This window comes from Cygnus atratus, chromosome 19 (assembly GCF_013377495.2).
Source record: "Cygnus atratus isolate AKBS03 ecotype Queensland, Australia chromosome 19, CAtr_DNAZoo_HiC_assembly, whole genome shotgun sequence".
NCBI lineage: Eukaryota > Metazoa > Chordata > Aves > Anseriformes > Anatidae > Cygnus > Cygnus atratus.
The window spans coordinates 10,688,111-10,714,524 of record NC_066380.1 but is presented as its reverse complement, the minus strand read 5'-3'; the positions used below and the strand labels follow the sequence as shown (position 1 = coordinate 10,714,524).

General features: G+C 56.7%; 1 protein-coding gene across 3 annotated transcripts in view; it reads right to left on the bottom strand.

The window, feature by feature from the left end:
- Positions 1-26,414, bottom strand: part of RGS3 (regulator of G protein signaling 3) — a 73,880-nt gene that overhangs the window by 6,382 nt on the left and 41,084 nt on the right. For 2 of the 3 annotated variants that reach the window (XM_050714613.1, XM_035564691.2), the window contains 2 exons: positions 17,144-17,266; positions 2,684-3,313 (listed from right to left, as the gene is read on the bottom strand). In XM_050714613.1, coding sequence (XP_050570570.1) covers positions 2,684-3,313; positions 17,144-17,266 — 753 coding nt within the window. The remainder of the gene's footprint in view (positions 1-2,683; positions 3,314-17,143; positions 17,267-26,414) is intronic. The other variant, XM_035564692.2, reaches the window with a different exon arrangement.

Here is a 26,414-nt window from a genome sequence, read left to right as displayed (position 1 = left end):
CGTCTGCATCACCATACTGGTGCATGACCGTGTAGGTGCCAAGTGCCACCAAAAAGCCCTGCCAGCATCTCCTACGGGTCCCCATGCCCACACAGCAGCCACGTGGCTCCTTCCCCCAGCCACCTCTGGCTGCAGCAAAGTGAGGGGAGCCAAGCTCCTCTCCCCTCCACCATGGGAACCTGCGTCCCCCTGCCTGTCCCACGGCACCCCCAGCCCACAGTGGACACCTCACAGGTGGTGGCCCGTGGTTCCCCTCTAGTACTGACAGCAGCACCTCCTGCAAGGACACCCACCTCCCCCTTCCCGAAGCTTCTATCCCAGCTGGGCTGGGCACCCAAAAGAAACTCAGGGTCCCCTGGAGAGGCTCAGCCAGAACTGAACCACATCATGGCAGCTTTGGGGAGCACCCAGGGCAGTTCCTCTTCCTGACCACTACCCTGGGGTGGCCTGGGCAAACCAAGGGGACCTCGGAGGTGCTGCAAGGTTGGGGTGGCACCAGCGCAGCCTCTGAGCTGTGAAGCCCAGGGCCAGGCATGGGGAACCCTTGGACCACCTTAGCTCAGGGGCTTTGCTACTTCACCCATTACTGAGCACGGCTGGAAGGGGCTCACGGCCAGCCCCACACCCACACCCAGTCCCACATCCAGCCCAGCCCCACGCTGCTTGCTCAGGGCGCTTTCCAGGATCGCCGTCCCGCAGCCGTGCCGTGGGAACCAGCTGCGCAGCCCAGCGGCCCTGGGCTCGAGACTTTTGACACTTCCTTCCATTCTGCGCCCGGGTTTCCGGAGTTTATCAGCCCCAAACAATGCGGCCCCTGCAAAGCGCCTTCCCCCCGCAGATAGGGCCCGGCGGGCGGGCCGGCCAGGGCGACGCGCAGCCGGGGCACGCTTCCTGCCATTGTCCGGAGAGGCCCCGCCGCGCTCAGGGACAAAAGGCAGCAGTGGCAGACCTCGGCCCGAGGGGTCCCAGCGCTCCCGGCCACAATGCGCTCCTAGAACAACAGGGCCCCGACCGCAGGAAGGAGGGGAGCAGGGATCCGTGGGCATGATGGTGTTAAAAGGGACAATGACATGAGCCCCTCTGCAGTGCTGCCGGGGAATAAAACACGGTCTGGTGGACGTAGCAAGGCCACTGGGTGCCGTAGTCCTGCAGGCATTGCTGGGGCTCGGTGCTGCCGCAGGAGGGGATGCAAAGGGGAACTGTACATTGTACGCAGCGTCCTGGTCTGGGAAACTCAGAGGGTTTCATTGGACTCCTCAAAATGCACAGAGCTCCAAAAGTCCCTCCCAAGGGTAGGCGGGGGAATGGCCGTGGCCGAAGCCCTGTGCACAGAGAGGCAGCGCAGTGGGAGCAGGCTGGAGGACCCAGGGGGAGGCAGGTTGAGGCAGCAGCCACCCGGAGCCGGACAGAGCCGCTGTAGGAACAGGGACACCCAGAGGTTCCCTTGCCAGCACTGTCTGTCCCCATCCCTGCTCTGAAAAAGCCTGGTCTGGTAGGCAACGGGGCTGTTTCATTTGGGGGAGCTCAGCTTGCAGCCTGGTGGCAGCCGGCGCTGCAGCAGCCCCTTGCCGCCGAGCTGTGTGCTCGCAGGCTGCACACACAGTGGCACCGTGAAACCTGCCTCGTGCCATGCCGACACCTCAGGAGCCCCGCCACCGCCACCACCTCCAAGAGAGTCTGGGCTTCCCTTTTGCACAGCAGCCCCATCTGGCTGCTCTGTCAGCCCTATAAGGGCTCTCACCAGCTGGCCAGGGCCTCTGAGCCCAAATCACGCTCCAGGAGACAGCCTCAGAGGTGGCTTTTGAAGCAGCAGGTGGCTGGCATGGGGAGGGTTAACCCCATCAAGGGTTTAACCCCATCGTGCTGCTGTGCTTGGTGGCGTGCTGGGCTCGGCACCAGCACCTCCTGCCAAGGAGCCAGCCGAGGTGAAGCAGCATGCAATGTGGTCCTGAGCACTGCACGGTGCTCTCAAGCAGTGTGACGTGGTCCTGAGCTGTGCAGCCATGTCCCAAGCCATGTGGCAGGGTCCCAAGCCATGCAACACGGTCCTGAGCCATGCAATGAGATCCCAAGCTGTGCAACAAGGTCCCAAGCCACGCAACGTGGCCTTAAGCCATGCAGCGCAGTCCCAGACAGCACAACACGGCCTCAAACCACGCGATGCAGCCCTGAGCAGAGCCCTACCCGCGGCCGCTGGCAGGGGCTCAGGCAGGCGGGACAGCACGCGGCCGCTCTCAGCGCTTTCACCCAGGGGGACTGGGTGTGGTGGTCTGGCTGGGATGTTAACTTTCCCTGCAGGAGCCCATACAATGCTGTGCTCTGCACTTGTAGCTAGAACAGCACCGTCATGTCCTGGCCACTGTGAGTAGCATTTCACACGTGCAAACACCCGTGTGCGCCTCTCTCTGTGGATCTCGGCAGATGGTGGCTCTTGTGGGGCCCTGTGGGCTCTGGTGGCACCATAGGGATGCCCACCCCAGCACCAGCACATGGTGACATCCCCAGGGTGCTGAGTGTCCCCCAGAGCTGGCACTGGGGACCTTCCTGGTCTGTCGGACACCAGCTTTGTCATGGTCATGGAAAGAGGGGCCCCACAGAGGGACACCTCCACCCTGGGGACATCACCCATCCCCAGGGCCAAGCAGGACCCAGCCGCCCCACGGAGCCAGAACCTTCCACGTACCTTCCTGTGACCCGAGAACAGCAGGGTGAGCTGGTGGATGGAGCCGCCGTTCTTGGTGAGCTCCTTCTTGAGGGTCCTGGGGGAGGGCAGGGCCCAGTGGCCCTTGGTGCCCTGGCTGTCCGAGCAGTTGAGGGTGGTGTCGGAGGTGAAGCAGTGGCTCTTGGCCTCCTGCAGCAGGCTGCCCTCGCTGTGGGTCCGGCGCCGCAGGGAGTTCTGCACGCTCAGCGTGTAGACGGGCTGACAGCCCGATGTCTCGATCATGCTGCTGCGCTTCGCCTCGCTCCTCTCCAGGTAGTTCTCGTCGCTGTCGTCATCCTCCTCCTCCTCCTCCTCGTCCTCATCCTCCTCCTCGTCTTCCTCGTCCTCACCGTCCGTGGTGCCGCCGGCTGTGCCCGCCGCGCTCTGGCTGAAGGTGCTGTCGAGCCGCACCTCGGGGATGACGAAGGCCGGCAGGGCGCCGTGCCGCTCCTCTCCCTGCTCCGGCTGCTTCTCTGCCGGGAGAGGCCCCTGGGCAGCTGCCGGTGCCTCGGCCGGAGCCGGGGCCTCTGCGGCCGGAGGAGCTTCGCCTGCAGCCGCCTTCCCGTCCTCTGAGTGCATCTGCCCCGGCTTCTCAGCGTCCGTCTCCAGCATCTGCCCAGGAGATAAAGAAGGATGAAGGCAGGAGCATCCCAGATCTCTCGCTGGCCACCCTCCCACGCAGCCTCTCCACTCCTAACATCCCAACCACAAGGCTGGCCTCAAACCCTACAGCCCTAACGGTGCTCCAGTGGGGTGGGACGGCATTGTCGCCTTGTCCCCCCCAGCACCCAGTCCCAATCCTGCTCCCCAGAGCACCACGTCCCCGCTGAGGCTATGGGGTGGCAGCAGAACGGAGCCGCCCAGCTCTGTGCTCCAGCAGCACCGTGGGCGAGCGGGTTTGAAGGAAACCAGAGGTCATGGGGTCGGTGGTTCCACCACGGAGGCAGAGCTCAGAGCAGCATCCTTACCCCGACAGCTCCCTCCTCCCTTTAGAAGCAGCTGAGGGGCTCAGCAGAGGCAGGAAAACCCAGAAACACTCACCCAACAGCTCCAGCCCCTCCTGCCTTGCATTATTAAGGGCAGGAGGGAAGTGCTGGGCTCTGCTCATCGGCCGATTGCCCAAGGCTCAGCCTGGCCACAGCCCTGAGCAGTTCGGCCCCCCCTGGCCGCGGGGTGCCCCATGGCCATGCGCTGTGTCCTTGCAAAACCACAGCCGCTCCTACCAGCTCTGCTCAGTTTTTTAAGCCTTTGGGGCCGTCTTTTTCCAGCAAGCGTTGCCCTTTCAAAGGGAAAAGCCTGGGGTAGCCCAAGGGAAAAAACCTCCAAGGATTTTTCGTGAGCCGGGGGAGCCTGTGACAAGCTTCCCTGCCAGAGCTGATCCTGTCCCCCCGAATTTCCCTTGGCACGGATGCTGGGTGAGCCAAAGGGGCAGCAACAGCTCGGCAGGGGAGACAGGGTGAAGCAGATAGAAAGCCCCCACCCCAGAAAGCGCTGCCCACGCTGGTGTGCTGGGGCAGGTGTTGTTATACAGGACCCCAGGTAACAAGTCGCACAGCAAAAACCATTACCGTACCCGAGATAAAATCCGGGCATTTTCAAGATCCCAATGGAAAGCAGCAAGTCAGAGTTAACAAAGCCACTACCCCCATATAAATCAGGTTTACTCCAAAAGGAGTTGGGAATTAGCCCGTCCAGCCTCACATCCCAGTACAAAGAGAGGTGAGGGTGCAAAGACCATGCAGCACCCAACAACACCCACAGGGACCTCCTAAAGGGCCCCAAAAGCAGGCCAGGGTTCCAAAAACTGTTCAGGTTCAGCTGCCTACAGCCAGCTGCCACCTGGGCAGCACACAGGGCAGCTCGCCCACGGATGCCTTTGTCATCCCCAGAGGTGCCCCCTTACACCAGTGACCATGGAGAGGACCCGGCTCCATCACCTGCAGCCTGGCATGCAGCAGCCAGCAATTTGGCATCATCTGACTTGCCCCAGAACAGCTGGACATGGTGGGAGGCACAAAGCAAACGCTGGGTTCAGCCCATCCCTGGGGCTCTTTCACTCCCCCAGTGTAATTTCTTGCAAAAGGGGATGTTTCCAGACCTGCCATGCAAGGATGCTATTTGCACCAGTGTGTGTTTTACTGATGTTGTTTATGTCTTATTTGTATTGCAATCACTGTCATCATTATTTCATGAAATAATTAGAGGAGAAACCCACGCAGCCCTCAGTTCACCCCTGCAAAGCCCTCCCTGTCCCTGACAGCTCCCTATCTGTCCTGTCCTTCTGCTGAACGTTTCTGGTTGCCCACATCTGATAAGGCTCTAGAAGGAAATGAACAGGCTCCTTTAAAACGAGAGACATTTGGGGATTAAATTAAATCCCTGCGCTAATTCAATCAGAGAATCTGCAGCTCTTCAGCGGCACAGAGGATGTGGGCAGGAGACTTGCCACCGAGCGAAGGTTTCATCTCGGGTTGAAAGCATCACCGGGGCTGTGAAATCCTGTCCTTGCAGAAGAGCCATGGATGAGCACTGCTGAATGTCACCTGGTGGTGGGGAAAGGCAGGGAAGGATGGGACGGGCGCATGGTCGTGGTTGGTCAATGAGCCCAGCCAGCGCTGGAGGCACCAGGGACTTCATCAGCACGGAGCCAAGGGACACCTTGCTAGGCAAGCCCAATTTGGGCCAGTGAGGACAGGGCTACGACCCGGTTTCCTTCCCACCATCATCATAGCTAAGGGGCTCCAGGAGGGAGCAGGAGACGGAGGCAGTGTTGCTGCTGTCTCAGCAGGGAGGTGAAGGGGACATCTCTCCTTACAACTTAAGGACTCTGCTGAAGCACTTGGCCTCTGCTCAGCAACTTGGCCTCACTGCCCTCAACATCTGGGTCTTCCATCCTTAAGGTCCGCATCCTCCTGTCCTCCGTATCTGGGTCTCCCTGTCCTGAGCCAGGGAGGCTGAGGAGCTTCCCTGCCTCCTCCCCAAGGGGGCCTCACACATCACTCTTTCAGTTTCTGCTTCAGACTTGGTTGCCAAGGCAGCACGTCCCAAGAAGGGGAAGAAAAAGTAGAAGAAAGAGCTGCCTCCAACCCCAGCACAGCTTTCTGGGGTAGTGTTAGGGAAGAAGAAGGCTTGCTTTGAGATCTACTGAGTCCCTAATATTGATTTCCCCATTGACCAAACCTCAACACACCTCAAAAAAGCCAGACTTTGTCCTGCCTACTCCAGCATCTTCACCTCTACCCTCTGCCTGGACTCCCTCTGCCTTTGGGCAACTCATCAGTCACTGCCACGGAGGTTTTCCTGATGCCAAGATGGAGGAGAACGACTGCAAACCTCTGCTCTTCGGTCTGCAATTTGATCCACTTTTCCTGGTTGCTGCTGCTCTGACGCCAGCAGAGCAACCTTCAACCAGCAGATGTGGGTTTGTCAGCGCGGCCTCGACTTCTCCAGCACTTCTTTAAATAACATGCCCTTTGTGGTGGCCCATGGCTGGGACTTCCAGCTGGGAAAATACCGGCCACAGTGACAGCACAGCTGTGAGATGAAGCCTGTGCTGGCCTTCCCCTTGTGCTGCCTGTTCTCACACGTTGCTAGAAGTGCCATGATATCTGACAGCCCTAAATCCACGGCTATGGGAGGTCAGGGGATTTTTCTGAGGGCCTCAGCTTCTTATTTCAAAACCTTGTGCTCCTCATGACGATAGAGATGCTGTGGCTCAAGCAAAGCCTGGACACAAGAAAACTGAATTCAGCCTTTCCTGGCTCGTGATGTGGATGCTCAGATTTTGCAATGTGCATCTTTCTCTTGCGACGATACTGGGCAAGAGGAGGCTGAATGTGCCCGTAACTGCAGTGCCCTGTGCCCAGGCAGCTCCTCACCAAAACTCGGGTTGCGAAAATAGGGAGGTCCCTGCACGTGCTACACTGTTGGACACTGAGCAGAGCAGGAGGGCGCAGAACATGCTGCTCCAACTGCGCTGGAGCTCCCGAGGTACTGCTGGAGGAGCTGCTCCCATGGGCTGCCCCTGGACTGCAGCATCCCTGTCCTCCTTCAGTCCCATGGAAGAAAAGCTCTGGTTCCTGCTCCCCCTAATCCTACCCTTGTTCAAAGGTGCCCCCAGCTCACCCACCCCTAAAAGCATTTAACCCCATGGCAATGAGACCACATGTCTCTCCAGGGAGATTTCGGGGAGGACACAGTGCATTCCCTGTGCAGTGGAACACCCCTCCCCAGGGCAGATGGGATGCAGGAGCAGCACCTACGTCCCCCAGGGAAACACCAATGTTTCCAAAATACATTTTTCACAAAGTGGTAGGGAAAAAAAAAAAAAAAAAGAGAATTTCAGGGGTCTTAGCATGGGACAGACTGCGTGCAGACCCATCAGATCAGAAACTTCTAACTGGCCCCCTGCAACGCTACCAAAATCATTGATGATGAGCCCCTTAAAACTTAAAAAGAGGCCATTACAGACCAATCAAACACATAGATATGGGAAGCAGCATCTAAAGACACAGCACGGGATTGACAGGAATGAAATGAAGCCAGAAACTCAAAGCAGAACTACCAAAACTTCAGAAAATTTTCTTTGGTCATTCTGAAAGTGCTCCCGAGCATCAGCCCCCAGCAGTGCCGCTCCTCGTCCCTGAGCTGCAGAGGCTCAGTGCAGCGTGGCCGGAGGCCAAGGGCACATCGCACAGCAGGGTTCTCTACCCATTCGCTGCTTCATTACTGCATCGATGAATAATTGATACAGAGCAATTAACATAACAGCAGAAGCAAGCAGGGATGTATAATCCCAAACAGCAGGATCCAACAGCGTGCTGTGGTGGGGTGGCGAGGGTGGATGTATGCCTCCAGTGAGACACCCACGGAGGTGTGAGTGCCCATACTGCCCAAAAAAAACTGGGCTTGAAATGTCTCGGAGCCCTGGAAGGAGAAGCTGCCCTCCGTGGGAGGAAATGATCCCACGCCAGCAGCCTGCACTAATCCCATTACCCCATTACCGCCATCCCCAATTGATGGCTCTGGAAATGGGCCCTGACTGGGGCATTGCCCAGCCCTGTGGCCGCACTCTGCGCCTCTCCCGGAGCCGCCCGCTCCCTGCAACGCGACAGGGGACAGGAGCCGCTGCCGTGCCAAGGGCAGCAGCCTGGCGCGTGGCGGGGGCCGGGATTTACATTGCAGGGGTCAGGTCCCGCTACACACAGGATGGAGCCAGGTCGGGTGGCTCTTGCACTCTGCATTTTGGGATCAGATGGCTGAAGGTGTCAGCAAACAATATGGGACAAAACCTCCCTGCGCCACGTGCTCCGGTTAATGTAGGTTTAATGCCAGTGCAGCACCGACCGCTTGGCCCCCGGGCAGCCTCGGCCACCCCAGCCCCCGACCTGTCCCCAGCCCAGTGCCTCCCTCCCCACCGAGGCTACGAACACGCACCCAGCTCTGAATTCAGTGGCAAGGTCTGAGTTTGTTCTCTTGTCCCCAGTGCCAGTAAACGGAAAGTTTCCAAAAGGTTGCAAAAGCCCTGGGGCAGAAGGTGCGTTGCTGTCGCGCTGCGATGCCTCTCTCTGCAGCGAGAGCCAGCTGACGTGGAGCCGATGGCACAGCCACACACAGCCCAGATTTGCAAGGGAACCTCAGAAAGTCCCCATCACTGCAAACACCCCCTTGTGCCCTCCAGTGCTGCTCTTTACCAGCCCTTCCAATGCTGCCACAAACACAGCCGGGCGACAGCAGCAAGTTCCCCAGGGGACTGCCAGGAGCAGCCCGCGGGGACTGGGACCTGTTATTTAAAAGGACACCAGTGCTCCTGAGGCACGGCACAGCTTCCCCGACCTGCCAGATCCCGCCCAACCAAGGCTACAGCCCTCAGGCTGCAAACTTTGCAAGCAAAACATACCAAATGCGGGCTCTCAGATGCATCCCAGCTGGAGCAGCATCTCCCTCCAGCCCCGACATGTGCCCACGGACGCGGTCTGGCGGACGCTGGCGCAGCGCGGCTCTGCCCCTGCCGTTATTAATGTCTGTGTCAAGCAGCAGCTGAAGCCGCCCCAGCCTCTCCCAGACACCAGCCTCTCCCTCGTGCCCCGCGTGCTATTTACGGCTCTGCGAGCCATCCCTGGGGGCACCATTACCTGCTGGTAGGAGTGGACGTCCGCTCTGCCTGGAGGGAGAGCCATGCATCACACTGAAACCCGCCGCCTCGGCTTCCGCAGCTCTCCCCTTCTCCTGCCCTGTCCTGCCCCTGAGCGACGCTGAGCCCCAGACCAATTTCAGTGCTGCTAATGAAACCCTGCTGCAGGTGGGCGGCTGGGTTTTTTCCAAAGTACTTTCTACGGAAAAGGGGCAGCTCTGAAGTGGGGGATGCTCTGCGGCGCGGCGTGCCAGGGGTTATCTGCACCACCGCCACCGTTCACTGATGGGTGCCCACGGCCGCGGGGGCATGCCGTGCTCAGCTCCCCTTCATCAGGGGTGCACAGCCCAGGGTGTCACCATGCCAGGGGTGCCTCCCGGGATTCAGAGCACCCCCAGCCCCGTACTTGGAGATACGGCTCCAGTCTGCCCAAGCTGGGCACCAGCCTTGGTCTGCAGCCTCCCCGACCCAGGTAACCCAGCGCAGGAAGGCAGTGAGATGATGTCTGGGTCATAAATATCCCTGGCAGTAAGAAAGCAGCAGGGTGGGGAAGGGGAAAGAAGGAGCAGATCCCAGCAGCAGCAGCACAGCGGGACTCGGAGAGGGGCACAATCAGCACACAGACTTGAGCAGGTCCTGTAGCATCGGATCTTCGGTCCTGTCCCGGCCCTGAGCAAAATCCCAACTCTTTCCCTTATCTGTGTGATCCCAGAGGTCACAGCTTGCCCGGGGAGAGCCGAACCACTGCTGCCACCCCTAGCGTGTCCCCAGGAGAGCCCCACAGCTCGACAGGGATGGCTGTGGGGGCTGGCGTCCCCACCACAGGTACAGGTGAGCCACCTGACGGCCATGCAGAGCCATCTCCCGCACCCGGCGCAGCCAGACTGAAACCCAGTTTGTTAAAATGTGTCCCCACATCCCGAGGGCTGAGCCCTCAGCATCCTTCCCCTGCTGGGGCAGCAGGCAGATGTTACACGGTGTGGTGCTGGCTGGTGGGGAACCTCTCCGTGGTGTTATCAGCAGGGGCAGAGCACTGTCCCCCTGTGCAGGATGAGGGAGGTGACGGCAGGAGCCTGAGCTGCTGCACTCAGCCACCGCAGAGCTGTCGCAAAGGACTCATCCCAGTGTCGCTCACAACAGGACCACAAGGTCGGTGCTGAAAGCCATTGCTGCCGCTGGCATGGATGGTGGCAAGGAAACGACCGCCTTAGAGAAGGGATCTGGCAGAGCAGCTCTGGCTGTGACCAGCACCGACAGGGCCATGTCTGTAGGTATCCCGATGGTGCCGACGACCCCGAGGGTGGCTACAAAGCCTAACACAACCCACCTGCGGTCACCAAGCCTTCCCCTGCAGCTGCATCAGGAGGTGCCTCTTACGGGGCAGGATGCTGAGGCTCCCGGAGGGAGCAGGATGAAGCTGTCTCCCACTCCTGCACCACTCTGGGCATCACCACCCAGAGCCCCCCAGCACTTCAAACATAACATCCTTCAGCTGTGCAAAAATTTCGGGGTTCAAGTAACTATTGCAATGGCATCGGTGACCCCCCTCCTCCTCCCCAGGGCCACCTTGTTTCCCTGGGGCACTAGTGGGTCCCCAAGGGTGCTGGTGCAAAACCACCCCAATATCCCCCATCAACATCTTGGCACTGCATGGACGTGATGCCTTAGGGAGCTGTGCAGCACGGGGCACAGACACCAGCAGCTTCAGAGCCAGCCTGGCTGTGCATTCGCAGCCCCCTGCTAGAAGGAAAGAGCAGCTTCCCGAACCAGGAGCTGTTTGGGTGCAGGAGAGCAGCGTTCCAGCCCAGCAGACGGTGCCAGCCCTGCCTCGCACAGCCAGCATCCCCCCGCCACAGGCAGCGCTGCGCCAAAGCACTTCCAGAGCCTTCATTAAATCACATCAGCGCTGGCTTCAACCACTTAGTCTGTGCCTTTGACAACCCCGTGCAAATGATCTCAGCGATGCTCAACCCCCCCCTGGGCTGCTGGCACTGCTCCCTCCAGCATGCTCGCTGTTACGAGTCCTTCTGGGGATTCACGAGAAACAACCTTCAAGGGTTTAAAAACGCCCCTGGCAGTGATAGAGGTGCCAGCGGCTGCTTCAGCACACAATCCACCACCACGTCCTCCTGTTCGGGGGGACGTGGCATTGCACGCAGAAGCACATTGCACACAGAAGCACATTGCACGGCGCCAGAGAAACAGGAGCTGGTGTTTGCTGGAGGGGAGAGGTCTGCTCTCCTAATGGCTTTGGAGTCCAGCTAAGCAAACGAACAAATAAAGCTGGAGCCAGGGCTTTCAGCTGGCCCCATCTGCTCTGCCGCCCCTCCTGGTACGCGCGTGCCTTGGGAGCCTGCGAGCGGCTGTCCCGAGCTGGTGGCCCCAATCACATCTCCGTGCCACCATCAAGTGGTGGACACTGAGCATGATGGAGCCAGGGCTTGGTGCAGGAGGGAAATGCCGAAAAGCCTGTCCAGGTGAACCCTTGCCGCGCCACGCTTTTCCCCACATCCTTCTGCTTGGGAGTGGAAGCCAACTGTTGTGCATGAAGGGGTCAGGAGGATGGGGGAGTCCCAGGAGCCCTCAGCACCCACATGGGCTCGCCTGCACTGCAGGGATCTCACAGCCAGGTCAGGACAAGACCCTGCATAAAGAGCACCCCTATGTTCATAAAGGGATGTTTGGGACATGCTTTGAAGCCCCACAGGGAGCTGTAGCATCCCCCCACATAGCCTTCAATGGCCTGGTTGTGTCTGGGGCTTGCTCCTGTGGAAGAGGGCTACCAGCCTCCCGGGAGAGCTGACCACAAAAGGGAGCACACTGAACACTCGGGATGGCTCGATCTGGGTGGCTCAAGCTGCATCTACTTCTTCTATGTTCACATTCACACACGTTGCTATCTATTTAACTCCTATCGCAGCTGAATACGTCAACGTGTTGTCCTCCTGGCCCAGCGGGTGCCGAGGGCGAGCTCCCCATGTCAGCGTGCATTGAGGTCACCAGCGTGGATTCAGGGCCCCACTCGTTCTGGTGGCACAGGGACCTCCAGCGGCGATGTTTTCCTCCAGACTTCTCAGTGGTCGGAGCTGAGCTGGACCCTGCTGGAAGGGGGACAGGGTCTCCGTTCCTGCAGCCTCCCAAATTCACGGTGTTACCAGAGCAGCCTTTGGCTGTCCTTAATAACAAGTTTTTCCGGCCCAGGGCGAGACTGGGCTGTGCTCGCTGGCTTGGAACAACACAATTATTTGCTTTACTTTTGTAGCCTGGCTCATAAGCACTGCCAGCTGAGGCTTTAACCCTTACTGAGGCAGAATAAACCCCGATGTTTTCTCCTCCATTTGAGCAGCCTGACAGCAGGAGCAGGGGGCTGGGAGGGCGCGTGGCAGGGGCCGGGCTGGCCCTGTGGGTACTGTGTGATGTGGACTGAAGCCTTGGTCCAAAAGCAGCGCAAGGTGCAGATTCCTCCCCTCCTTCCCCCTCAAAGAGCTGATGGTGCTGACCATGCCCCCGCTGAGCAAAGTGCCCCATGAGTGCTGGGTCAGGGAGAGCATCTCCCCCGTGTCCCCCAGCCGAGTGCTTGTCCCAGCCACCCCAACACCTTGGCCGCGCCAGCTCAAGGGCGCACACGGTGAGCCTCCAAAGGGATGGGGAAGAAAGAGAAACGGGTTGCTGGGGGCAGCGAGCTGCTGGGCACAGGGATGAGGGATGCAGGGCAGAGGGATGCAGGCACACAGCAAGGGGCACGCCGGGGGCCCGGGGGGATGAGGCAGGGCAGGCATGGGGGACAGGGGAGGGGTTGCCCCCACCGCCAGGAGCCTCTCCCTGCAGTGCAGGCGCCTGGGGAGTGCGGCCGCCCCTCCGCCTGCAGATCCACCGCCTCGGCACACAGCCCTCCCGCACCTGCTCCGGCCCTGGTTTCAATCATCCCTCAGTTACACGCTGTTTGCTTTCGTTGACAGCACATTTACTTGCACTTGTCAAGCACGCTGTGAATAGTGAGAGAATCAGCCCTGCCCTTCCTGATCAGAGGAAGGGGCAGGATGGGGCCGGCCCGGCCCTCCCGCGGGCGGCTCAGCCCCAGGGCCGGGGCGCAGGATCGGTCCTCGCCTGCTCGCACCGTCGGCAGCCACGGGCCAGAGAGCGGCGGCCGGGATCTGAAAAGTGCTGCGGATCCACCACCTCCCAGGGGAAACAAGGGGAGCGCCCGTCCTGGGCTCCCACGGCCCAAAGTCCACACCACAAAGTGTCCGTAATTATTTAGCTTAAGGATAATCTACATCTTTCAGATACAGCCAGCCATCATCTCCGAGGTAATCTCAGGTCACGGAGTCAGAAGGAAGAGTAATCAGCCGTTCTGAGTGTGGAAGACACAAAGAAACAAGCAGTGAGAATCAGACGGTCGTAGCAGGTTCGTTATCATCAGGGTGTTGTGCCACTAATTTCTGCCCCGGCAGCCAAAGCAGCTGGAGCAGCTCCAGCCCTGGTGCCTTGTCCTCACCCCTGCTCTGCAGATTGCCCTCTCATCAGTCCTGCTAATGTGGAAACTGGACCAGTGCAGCAATGCAGGGTTAAAAAAAGCACCGTGCTCTGCACAGATGGCCATTATTTGGCCCAAGGAGGCAGCCTGGCTAACTCGATTAATTCATAAAGCTGCTTTTGCTGTAATCACATTGCCGTGGCTGTGGTTCCTCACCAGCACTGGCCCACCTCCCGGCTCCGCACCTCCCTGTTTGGGGATGTTTGTCACCAAATGGGGTCACCCCAGTGATGTGTTTTACGGGGCAGGTCCACAGATCCCTGTCCAGCACAACCACGGGGGAGGGAGCAGCTGCCCAGGGCAGACCCGGATCTGATTACAAAGGTTGGGAAGGGTTTGTGGATGGAGAAAATACCAACAAAACAACTCCTGGGAGCTGCTGCAGCCCACAGGACAGGCTCGCCACTCAAGGAAGTTCAGCCAAGTCCTACAGTAGCAGCAGAGAAGCCACCAGAGCCCCACTTCCACCCACATCCCATCACCTCTGCAGGAGCCACCAAGGGACTGGCCAGCAGGACCACACATTCAGCCTGCAATGACTGGCAGGAAAAGCTCATCAGGACCACGGCTGGAGCTGGTTTATCCCTCAGGGCTATCCCTACACCTCCAGAGCTGGATACACCAAGTGCTGGTGGCTCCCAGAATGCAGCAGCTTCGCCTCCCAGGAGATGCTCCCAGAGGTGGTGACAGCAGCTGCACAGAGCCATGTCCCTGAGCCAGAAGAACATGGCCCCGGGGGCCTTGAAAACCAAGAAGTGCCATCCAAAAGTGCTAAATCCGGCTGAATTCCCACACCACCACACAGCTTTACTCAGACAGTCCAGCCCCTGCTCTCCAGATGGGACCGTCCTGCAGGAGCGTCTTTGCCCCACCACAAACCATGTGCTCGGTGCAGGACTAGCAGCAGCATTACTGTGTTGGGGGGAGAAGCCGTTCCCTCTGTGGGGGCTGTGGAGGAGCCGCTCCCTGCCCGAGCAGCGTCCCCTCCTCTGGCGGCAGCACGCAGCTGGCACAGCGCGCGGCTCTGCCTGGCACCAAGGCCACGCCGGCTCTTGGCTCCCGACGCCCAGCAAAGCCCACGTCCCCAGACAAGCTGCCTCTCGCCAAGCTGGAGCAGTTTCGAAGGCTTTGAAAATCAGATTTCCATTTGGAGTAGAAATCAGCCATGCAGAAGCTGATGTTCCCAGCCTAATTTGCCTGTTCACAGAGCACAGACACCGGCCGATTTCCCTAAATAGCCCTAATATCAAATGGCTTGCAAGCAACAAGCAAAAGCTAATGGACCACTTCTCCATTTCAAGAAGCAACCGATTTTAGAATCACAGAATCACAGAGTCATTTGGGTTGGAAAAGACCTCTAAGATCATCGAGTCCAACCCTTGACGTAGCACTGCCAAGTCCACAACTAAGTCATGTCCCTAAGCACCACATCTACACACATTTTGAATACCTCCAGTTATGGTGACTCAGCCACTTCCATGGGCAGCCCGTTCCAATGCCTCACAGCCCTTTCAGTGAAGAAATGTTCCCTAATTTCTAACCTACACCTCCCCTGGCACAACTTGAGGCCATTTCCTCATCCTATCGCTTGTTGATCAGGAGAAGAGACCGATCCCCACCCCGCCACAAGCCCCTTTGCAGTAGTAGTAGACATAAGACTTGTTCTCTAGAACATGTTCTCCATGTCCTCTGGAACATTTTCCCAGCTCCTGCCCCCCGCACACCTCCCGCAGTGCCGGTGTCCCCAGGGATGCCCACCCTGACGCAGACCACTCGCGGCAGCCCTGGTTGCAGCCTGGCCATGTGCGCAGGCACCTAGCGGGCTCTGATTCCACACTGAGCATCCTCGTCTTGCTGCTCGGGAGCTGCTCCCCGCGCTGTTTCCTCTTGCCCTTCAGGACCATGTTTGTTTTAAACTTGTAGACAGGGCAGTTTCTTCCTTGCTGGGATGGAAAATGGTGCTATGGACTCGGTTAAGCACTGGGCAGTTGCTCCCACCGCCTCTTTTCTCCCTTCTAGCCCTATATCCTACCAGTGGGATTTCCAACAGCTTCAGCAAGTGTAGACAAATTCCCATTGTCACAACCCTGGAGGGCTCACCCTGGCTGTCCTCCACTCTCCAAAGCTTTCTCTCTTCCACAGAGGCACAGAAAAGCCTTATAAACATTTGTGCCCTCTCTTACAGCATTTTTTCACCTGTCTGGTGGCCAGGACCCTGAAATAGCCCAGGAAGCAGGCATGCCCCAGAGCTTTGCTCTGAGCCACGGGGCTTGTAGGTCCAGCAGAGCGCCAAAACCAGGGCATAACCCCACACCCTGCCTTGGACGCAGAGCCTGGGGTGGGGAGGGAGAGAGAGCTCATATCGTGATGGAGAGCTGACAACATCTCCCCCATTGGAGAAGCTCAGATTTAATGAGACCCTGCAGGGCTTTGTCTCGGAGGGCCCCCCAGCCCAGGCTGGATTGCACCCAGCCGGGGGCAGAGCCACGGCACCGCGTCATGCCTGCAAGCCACAGCACGGGCAAGCGAGAGAGGTGGCAGAGCCTTGTCACTGGACTGAGCTGCCCGGGGCTCTTCGCATTGCTACGGCTTTGGTTGTTAACCACGTTCTCAGGCTTTTTGCGTTGTTGCTATTTTGGTAGGTCTGGAACAGGCAGGAAAAGGAATCCGGAGGCTCCATCTCCTGCAGAGCTGATGTTTGGGCTGACCCAGCGTGGGACGCTGCGGGGCACAAGCCGCATTGCTCTGGGTCTGGCAGCAGCGCAGCTCACACGGCGAGAGCGAAAGCCGCCTGCCCTCGAGCCCGACCAGACCCAGCACCAAGGCTGCACCCACACTTCCCCTGGGCACGGGAGCTGCTCATCACCAGGCACAGGGAGGTATTTGGGTGTTTTGCCCCCAAGATTCGCATTTGCATCACTTAAAGCACTTTAACTGCTCAGCACAGTGTGTTTCCCTAGTCCCACAGCTGTGGGTCACCCACCAGCCATCCGGACCCAACCCCTGGGGGACCAGAGGAGCCCAGCACAAACTGCCGCTGTCACACACCTCCCCTTAGACGCACCCCCGGCCACGAAGCAAGCGGACAGAGGTGTTAACCACATCCACACCAGGCACACATGCCCGACAGTGCTTCAAACCCACTCCACGCACACATTTCTCGTGCCAGCACTGCCAAGACCACGCTCCCAGGCCAGGCTGAATCTCTTCAGTGTGGGAAAGTGCTGGTGCAGCCGTGCCAGGTAGGAAAACCAGCGCTCAAAGGGCCTTTCTGTGCTTTGAGGCTGTCAGTGGGGGCCGGACCAAGCCTCAGAGTCCATCTGAGTGCACAGAAGGGACACGTCTCTGCACCACTGCTCCCATGACCCAAGCCTTTTAATCAGGACCCAGAGATCATGGCCTCAACCTCTCCCTCTGGACTGAGTCCTGCCCTACAGCCAGGCGTTCCAGAGAGGCTGTACACTGGGTTGCACGGTCTCAGCTGTCCAAATACAGATGCTAGGAGGCGTCAGGAGCTGGCAGCTCGCTGAAGTCTGCCTCAACTCGGGTCAGCGGATGCAGATGCAGCCACTGCTTCCCCAAGCAGAGCGGGAAGCTGCAGACGCAGCAGCGCCTGAATGCAGACTCACTCCTCACCTGGCAAAAACCAGCCCCCGGAGCGAGCCGCCTGGCAGGAGCATCACCAGAGGAAAGCCCCCACCACAGGCAGAGCCCCGTGATGCTCTGAGCAGGGATCTCGAGCAGCAGGGCTGTGTCCGCACGGGCCGCTTACCTTGTTCTCTGTAGGAGCTGATGCCGGATGTTGCTGCTTGGTGATGTTCTCAGCCAGACACCAGCAGATCCTCTTCTTCTGCTCCTGGGAGTAAGCCTCCAAACTTAATAAGCACTCCGACTTCTGACGTAAAGGAAACACAGGCAGAGAGAAGGTCATTAGCTGTGTGTCGCAGGCCCCAGCTTTGTTTGCAAACTACTCGCTTCCAACACACTGTCAGATGAACGCGAGTGTAACGGGAGAGCGCGCACCAGTGTCCGGCGCTCTGGGCATGAGAAAGTAAAACAGATGGGAAATCAGCCGCACAGTGGCATCTCCTCCAGACAGAGGGAGAAGGGCTGCTGCGGTGCAGAGCAGCAGATTTCTGCTATAATAAGTGGGAGCAGAGCTGTACGGCGCGGGCAGAGCACCAGCAATTCTGCACCCTGTGCCATCACAGTGCAAATTTGCTTATTCAGCTAAACTAGACGATGGAAATTGCTCTTTGCTGTACGCAAACATCAGTGAGGGGCTGTAGCGCAAACTGATGACAACAAGTGCCTTTGGGCTGGGCAGGGCTGGGAGGGGTGCAGGGGCAGGCCAGGCTCTCCCTTGCTCCTTCATTAAGGCACGTGTCGGGGTCGTTTGGAGGAGGATGCTCCAGCTCTGGTCATGCGCCGCCCGTGAGCAACGCGCAGCAAGGGAGGAATGGAGAGAAAGGACAGAAACCCACCCCAGCTGAGCCCATCGCAAGCCTCAGAGCCTGCCCACCGCCCCAGCCCCTTCCCTACACAGCCCTGTTGTGATATGGACCTGTTCCTCTTTGACATGTCTTCTTTGGGCCAGGTCCCTCTCATTTAAGAAAGCTTCTGACCAAATTCTCTTACAAATGTCTCCCAGTGCTTAAAATGCTCATCTCTTGTGCTAAAAAAAAAAAAAAAAAAAAAAAGGCTTTAGTAGCAACTGATGCCCATTAGGATTTTGCAGGTCATGCTTTAAAAAGGGTCCAGAAATGCCCACGGCTGGGTTACCTCCTTGTGTGGTCAGTTGTGAAAAAGAGTGGAACTTTGGGACAGAACCGCAAAGGAAGAAAAAAGTCACACACTAAAAGGGGATAAAAAAGGCCTTTCATTTCCCCCTAGGATTTCCTTGCAAAGGGGCAGGACTCTGCTAGCCTGTTTTTCCCAGAAAGGTCAGACAGAACTAAGGAACTTGCACTTTGTGACTCCAGAGACAACACAACCAAAAGGGGAAATGCCATTTAGTCATACCATTTAAAACTCTGTTTGCATTGGATGCTAACTCGTTCACGTGTAATTCAAAATTCCTGCTAAAGAGGTAAACAAACCAGCCTCCTATGTCAGCTCTAGAAAAACAGATCTCTAGTCCAGCTCTTTGCCCCACCAAGGAGACTTCCAGAGAGACAAGATTTGATTTTTCTTATGTCTGTGTATCACAACATCTATTCCTGGAGCAGAAATGGGCTTAAATATTGAAAATGCATACTCAGGCTTGCTTATAAACCATCAAAATCAAACAGAGGTTTGTGATTCAGAGACACAAGGTGCTGTGTCTCCCCTTGCCCCGTATCCCAACTGCTCTGATGCTCTGTGCACCCGCTGGCGCAGCACAGTGCTCTTTCCCACACCTGATGTCTTGGTTCCTCCCAGTCCTGTGCCGGCAGATCACCAGGCCGTACCCCTGTGACACCCACTGGTCCTTCAAAAGGCACTTAATTGGTTCTGCTTTCAGAGGAGGGGATGGGTGCCCATCTGCCATGCTGGAAATCCAGGCTGGCACTTACCCACCCTGCTCCTGGGGCAGAAGCAAACAATGGCAAGGACTCAATGGAGCCTAAAAAATATCAGCACAGCTGCAAAGAGCCCAGCGCCACAATGATGCTGTAACTAATGTACGCTCCGCTCCCTACCAAGCTTTTGCAATTCCCCGGGCGCAAGGTTTAAAGCGATTCCAAGGGCGTCTCATCTCCCCTTGCTCATGATGGATGCACAGCTCACCTACCCCCGCTGTGCAGCCCCTCGCTGATTTGATTACAGTCCCCATCTCTCTGATTGAATTTGGCATAAAGCGATGCTCAGCCGCCACCGGCCGCCGAGAGCAGAGTGCCCCTCTGCCTCCCACTCAGCCTCAGCAAGCCGGCGAGACTGCCCGGCCCCAGCCCAGTGGTATTAAGGCCAGGAGAGGAGATCACCCTTTAGTCCGGTCCAAGAAGTCAGATGGGGAAGCCAAGTGCTCCCCCTTTTTTTTTTCCAAGCTGTATTACAGTTTTATCCAACCCGGGAGCACAGGCTGATTGACCCCTGGGGCACCGTGGGCAGGGCTGAGGTGGGATGTGAATGGCCAAAATTGCATTTGCCCAATCTGTACACATTTTGCTATCATTTCTACTCTACAGCAGTGAGGTCTCAGCACCTTTACAGTGATCTTAAACCTCTCCAACACATTTTCAAAGAGAAGAACCATGTTTCACCACCTCTCATCAAACTGCTCCCCCCAGATAACGTGCACCTGCGTTGGGGAAGGACGCAGCCCAAACCTCAGGGCTGAGCACTCCCAGCTGCTAAAGCACAGGCTCCGGCTTGCAAAGTGCTTTGGGATCCAGCCAGACGGAGAACAGACTGACTGCTACGTGGGACGGAGCTCTACCTAATGGCACATGTCCCCAGAGGCCAGCCCCAGACTAGGGACCAAACTGAGCAGCTCAGCACAGCCCGGAGCAGGGAAGCAGGGCTGCAGCACGAGCCGCCGCGCTTGGGAGCCGCTCTGGGAACCGGCCTCCCCGCTATTGTTTTCATTCAGGGAGGCTGCCGCTTCGCCTGCCAATATTTACAAAGAGAAAACAGGGTTTAATCTCACAGTGCTGGGAAAGGAGGATGCAGATGGCGTGAAGGGGGCGTTTGTGACCAGATAAAGTGAGCGACTGAAGTGGCTGCCAGTTGCTTTCTGACTGCGCTCACCCCAGTGTTTCGAAAAACATGTTATTGCAGGTGCCACACAGGAGCCTCCGGTGAGCCCGCGGCTCTGGGGCAGCGCCAGACCCCGCACCAGGGCAAGGCCCCATGGGACAGCAGAAGTAAAACACGTGTAGGTGGAGGAGGACCCAGACTGGCCAACACAAGCCCCGGATGTGCCCTTTTTCGGCCAGGGATTGCCCAAAGGACGATTCCCGTTTGCTACATGGGAAAAGCTCCCTGCTGCGGGTGTCCCCAGGCTGAGCCCCAGCCCCACTGCAGGGAGACGACAGGACTGGGGTCAGGGCAGGCAGAGCTCCCAGGTGCCCCGGCGGACACTGGCTCCACAGCCCACAGATCAGCCGAGGGCCTCCTGGAGAGCAGCACCATGTCGCTGGAGGGGCCCCCAGACCCTACACGCCAAGCCCCTGTGCTGCAGACACGTCCCTCGGTGCAGGACCCAGCACAACAGCATCGTGTGCACACGCACAGCTCTACACATCGCTGCAAAGCAAAGCTGCAATAATAACGAGCCAGCCTCAGCCTAACACCTTCAAAGCCTTGAGCTCAGCAACCAGCCCGGCCCAGGGGCTGAGTCCATTCATTGCCACCACCCCTCACACCAGCAGATGCAATCCCAGGGCAGCCAGGTCCCTGTTTTCCCCAGCAGATCAGGGGATGTGCTCGGCTCCCCTCCCCAGCTCCATAAAGCCCCTGCAAGGTTCATGGCAAGGTGCTGCGGGGCCACGGCTCACAGCCCAGCTCAGATCTGCCCGGCCCCTGGCCTTGATCGTTCTGAGCCTTGGTCCATGGCCAAAGCCAGCAGAGATCCCAGAGGGGAAGTACCTCGGAAATGGGCTCCAGACTACAATAGCTTTCAAATCGCAGAGCAAACCCTCCACCAGCGAAACAGCAAGCCCTGGGAATATCCTGTGCACAAAACATGGGCAACTGCTGGCTGGTTACTTCATGACCCGCAGAGCTAGGTCTGATGAGAAAGTTCAGTCTGCTCCTGTGCTGGGGGGGCCATGGGGGCCATTCTCTTCCTGTGGTTTTTGGACTGCTGGGCACACTGGTGGTGCCCAAAAATCAAACACTGGTGATAAGAGCACGGGTCCTGTTGAAAGCCAGGATAACCAAAGGAGCTCACGGGTGCTTGAGCAGAAGACGTGCATGGAGCAGCCGTTCACGGAGCACAGCCATCTCTGCAGAGAAGAGCAGCTTGTGGCTGTGCGGCTTATTTTTTGGCCAGGGAGGCTCTATAACTGAAGGTAAAGAACAGAAGCATCCCATCCTTGCTTGCAACACCAAGGGCTGGCTCCTTGGAAATGGGTTTTCGTTGTCCTACAGCCACCCATGGACAGTGAGCGGTGCCAGCATTAAGGCAGCACTGCCACTGCATGCTGCAGAGCCACCCGTGCAGAGCCACCCGTGACCCCAGCTCCCCCCAGGCCGGTCTCTGGCACAGTGATCCTGCTGCCGAGCACGTGGGGAGGAACGATGCCGCAGGGACACCGCATAGGGGCAGAGCCTGGAAGATGCTAAGCCTCCAGGAGGATAAGATAACACAAAGAACCTTTTTTTCACCCATTTTCAGAACAGCCAACGAAGACAGGGCTCAATTTGTTTTTGCAGAGCAGCAGGCTGCCCTTAAGTGGTTCATGGTGAAGGTGACAGCCTTCACGGGAATCCCCAGCCCCAAGATTAGCTAAATACTGAGCTCCCCATGCAAACACTGCTTGGGCAAACAGAGATCAGGTCCAGCACCTTCCTGCTCTGCAAGCACACTTCCTTCTCAGGCAGGAAGGGAGGCTGGTGCCTGAGCCTTTTTTAAATCTCTCCGAGACTTTAACCACATCATATCAGCTGCTCTTTTTGCCAATTTCTAGGAATTAGACCACAGAATTAGCACCAGGATAAAAAAAATTAAGAACTTCTCCAAACAGTACATTTTGTGGTCTTCTCAAAACTCAGGTTCATGTTGAACAGCAGAAAGATTCACAGAACCAAGGAAGCAAAGTTCCCCTGCTTCTCTGTTTCTCCGAGAGGAACGCGAGCCCTCCCTGCTCTGCCCTGAACTGGGAGCTGTCGTAACACCTGGCTATGGATTATGCCAACCCAGGGCTTCCGCCACTGGTGTCACTTCATATCATCTAACCTGGGTGAACACGCACTGGCAGAAGAGACAGAGCCCAGGACTCTGTCTGCACAGAGGAGCAGCCTGGCCACCAGCTCCAGAGCCATGGCTTTGCGTGCTCTGGCCCAGAGTAAATGCCAGGAGAGTGCTGGCTTGAAGCAAACGAACATTATTTGAAGGAGAGACCCTCTAATACAACTGCAAGCACTCCAGTTGCACTGAAATGTGGGGGCACATCCTGGGGATGCAGCGCAGGGCTGTATTTTAGGAATGCATCAGTGTTTGGGGTAATCTGTGCATGGGTTCACATCATGACACCCTTAAGAAGCACTTTACAAGACGTTGGCAGCCTTGCTCTGGTGTTAGATCCCCGTGCCTGCAGTTTGGACTTCTCAGCACTGTGCACAGAGAAATCCAGCGACTGAGACCTGCCATCCTTTGGGTGGAGGAAAATGGAAATTTCCGTTCAGGAAAGAGTTAAGCTGTTGCTGCAGGCGTGAGACGGCAGAGATTCAGCCTGTGCAGATCGAGCATCCAGCTTTCACGTGAGCTGGGTGACTCAAGGTGATGCACGCCACAGCCCCGCTTGGTGTGCGGCTCCGGCAGCCCAGAAATGAGCCACCACTTGCAAGATATGCAGGAATCAAAGGAAACGTCAAAGAGCAGGAAGGGATTTTTCATCTGGCAACATCTCCTAAGCAGGACCAGCTCGGTGGGTAGGGGAGGGAATCATCCTTTTTGCCAAACAGGACTGGGAGCAGAGGGGGGAGGCAGAGGAGCACACCACATCTTCTCTAAATGTGATTCAAATTAATGTAATAAAACTGACAGGAGCAGGCAGCAAGGAGTGTGCCTGGATTTTTGTTACTGAAGCCCTTAAGTGTGACCGATTCCAACATTTCTAGCCTTGGCTGAGGTGTTTGCTCCATTGCAGCCCCTGGGAGAGATGAACTTCAAAATCCCAGGGGATCTTCCACCTCACTGCAGCACAACAAGCCCCAGCCACGAGCTCATCTGACAAATAACACTTCCCACAAATCTGACAAACATCTCTTTCCCTATTACAAATTTGAGGGAATGAGATACAACTTGAACTGAGCACATAATCCACCCCACAGATAACCGCTAATCTCCCACCTTCTCCCATCCTGCACGCAGCACCCGGTGCCAGCAGACGCCTGACTTTCTTTTTCCAGGCACCAGAACCCCAGCTACCTCCACCCCACGTTGCTCCAGCATCAGGAGGCCATCACAGCACAAAGCTCAGGATTTCGTGTTTAGCTGAGGGACTCCTAAATCACTGCTATTTTTTGTCCAGCAGCTGCAGTTAAAGCCCTCCCGCAGGGAGTTGTGCTGGGGGCTCACACACCGGGCCCTCCGGCTGCCTTTGGGTCAGAGCAGGGCACAGCCTTGAGGTTTTCTGAGCTCATCTCTTTAAGCTGGTCTTTTTGGCATTGAGTTGGAGCCATTTGTGGGTGTTTTCTTGTATTAAACACCAAAAGTAGAAATGGAGCACTTCAGAAGGAGGGACCAAGACATCATGGAGGCTGCTCAAGCCTTGACAGGGAGCAGAGGAACCAGGAGGGGCAATCACACTGCAGAGCCCAACCCAGGGTACCAGGTCTTCTAAAATGCCAGGAAAAAGGAAAAGGGAAATGAGTTCCTTGGCTTTGACTGCCAAAAACATCCTGTTTGGAGTGGAAACAAATTCATCCCAAAATGCAATTCTTCTGGCCGTTTCTTTTGGGTCAGAGAAGAGAGGAATGGGGAAAATCCCAAACTGAATCCCAAACTTTTATCATTACTGATTCCATCTTTACACTGCAGGAGCTTGTGGCTGCTGATTACCTTTTCTTTCCCCAACAAACCTTCTTCAGTCACTTCTTACCCCTGCAGACCTGTGTATACAGTCCTCTCACCCTCCTGATTTGTGAAAGCAGCATTAGCTTTGACCCACCTTAACAACTAACCCCCACTGCTCTGTCACTTAACTACCCTCTTTATCACCTCCTACTTCCCCAAATTTTGAGTCATACGCACATGTTATCAGGCATGATTTGCTCTTTTCTACCATGTCAACAACTATTCTGGATGCAATAAAGTAAGAGCCAGGCTTCCCGAGCTCTCCCAGAGAGAGCAATGCTCACAAATGATGCTGTTGAGGTTTGAGACCAGGGTTTTTAACTATTTATTAGGTACCACAGCAATTTCCTGTCTTTCTAGGTTTCCAGGCCGTGTTGCGTCATGGCAAACCAAGTGCCTCTGAGGGTATCTGCTCCAGTACCTACCACGTTGCAGTGTGTCCCTGAGCCTTTAAGGCCTCTGTACCACAAGTAAACTGCTTTTCTAGGTTCAGATTCCCTGCATGGAGACTGGGGCCTAATGTGAATTAAATTTAGCAAAGCCCTGTTCCTGGGAGGAGCAGAGGACACCATGGGGAAAATTAATTATCCTATGGAGCAAGCTGGAATATCTCCAGGAAGGCCATGGAGGTGTGCACGTTGCACAAGGCACAGTATCGGCCCTCACTGCAGCAGTGGCTCAGGTTAAGGAGCATTTGTTCAAGGGGTGCCCTTGCCAGCAGTTGGGACACAGCTCCATCCCCGCCGGGGGATGCGAACAGGAGCAGCACCCACGGGACCACACAGGAGCAGGGATGTGGCCGCAGAGACCCAGGACTGGGGGGACGGTGTCGGTTCTCTGAGTCTTGCCTAGAGGATCTCCCGTGCGGACGATGCAGATCTCTGACGCAGAACGAGATCAAGCACAGATCCACAGCATTAATGTGCTCGGGTCTGTAAGCGTGCTCAGTGCAGCAGGCCAAGGAGCTGCTACTGGAAAGATTTTCTGTCAGAGCAATTTCCCCAGAGAAACACCAGTGTCTGTAGATGAAAACTTCCAGAGAAAAAGATCGATTTTGCTAGCGCTACTACAATGAAAAACTTAACGAGCTATTTGATTTTAAGTCAGTTTGGTCTGAACATGTTGGGTTTGAATCAAAAATTTCTAACAATGCAATAAAACACTGATCTGCGGTTTCCTATCAGTGGGATATTTCCGGAGCGGGAAAGGGTGTGAATATGGTCCTGGACCACGCTCACGTCTCTGGACCAGCTCCCCGGGAGGCGATCCATTCCCACCGCACAGTAGGTGCTTTCTCTGACAGGTTTTACACGTGTCATCACAGGGGCTGTTTGTGCCCTGCAGGAAGGGGTCAATGGGGCCAGTCACCCACACGCAGAGTCCTGTGGGGTGGAGAAGTGGGGCCCACACTGACTCAGCCCAAAGCTTTTGCCAGCAGGGGCTGCACAACTGACTTTATACTGTTTCATTTGGATTTAAAATACTGACACGGAACTGGGTTTGTATGTGTTGGTAGCACATTCATACAACAGCTGGCAATTAGAGAAGTTACACAAGCTTCCAGATCTACCTGACCAAAAGGTACTGTCCTCACTACCCAAATCCTGCCTTGCTGGGACCACCACAGCTACCCCACAACCACCACAAGGAGCCAAGAGCGGACAGCTCAGTGCAGGACCCTCCTCTGGTCCTGCACCCTTTCCAGCACCAACCTACATTCAGCATTTCCCACCCAGGAGGCCATATGCTCCACCGGGATCGGGGCCGTTTGCACAAGGACCTCCAAACATCACAATTCACACCCTGAAGAGCCTGTAAAATAAACACCGCTCCTGCTGTAACCTACACCGGCTGTAAAGATCACGTTTACCATCTGCCTGCAAATGCCTATAATGCACAGGATTTAAACTCTGTGAGTGTCTTATTTATACGTGGTCAGGCAGGATGACTAACAGCAGCTTTTCCATGACACACCAGTTTCCCTGAAGGCTGGAGTTTTCTTTCTTGTTGAAAGTTAATTAGGCAACCCCTAGACATTTTGAAACATACTTTCATTTCTGATCACACTGGATCCAAACGCGCAAATGCCACCTTTTGGGGCAAAACATCAACCACATCATCACCCCTCTGGGTGAGAAAGGAGCAGGAGGCGCGCAGGCTGCTCAAGGCCTCAGCAAAGCAATATTCCTGTGGCAAATGTTAAGTTGGCCCGGCCCCGTGGGCTCCCTTTCAACTCACAGCGGCACTAAGTACATTACAGCTCGTTGCGGGTGATTTGTGGGTAAGAAACAGCAGTACAAGTGCTTCCACCCACTCTCAG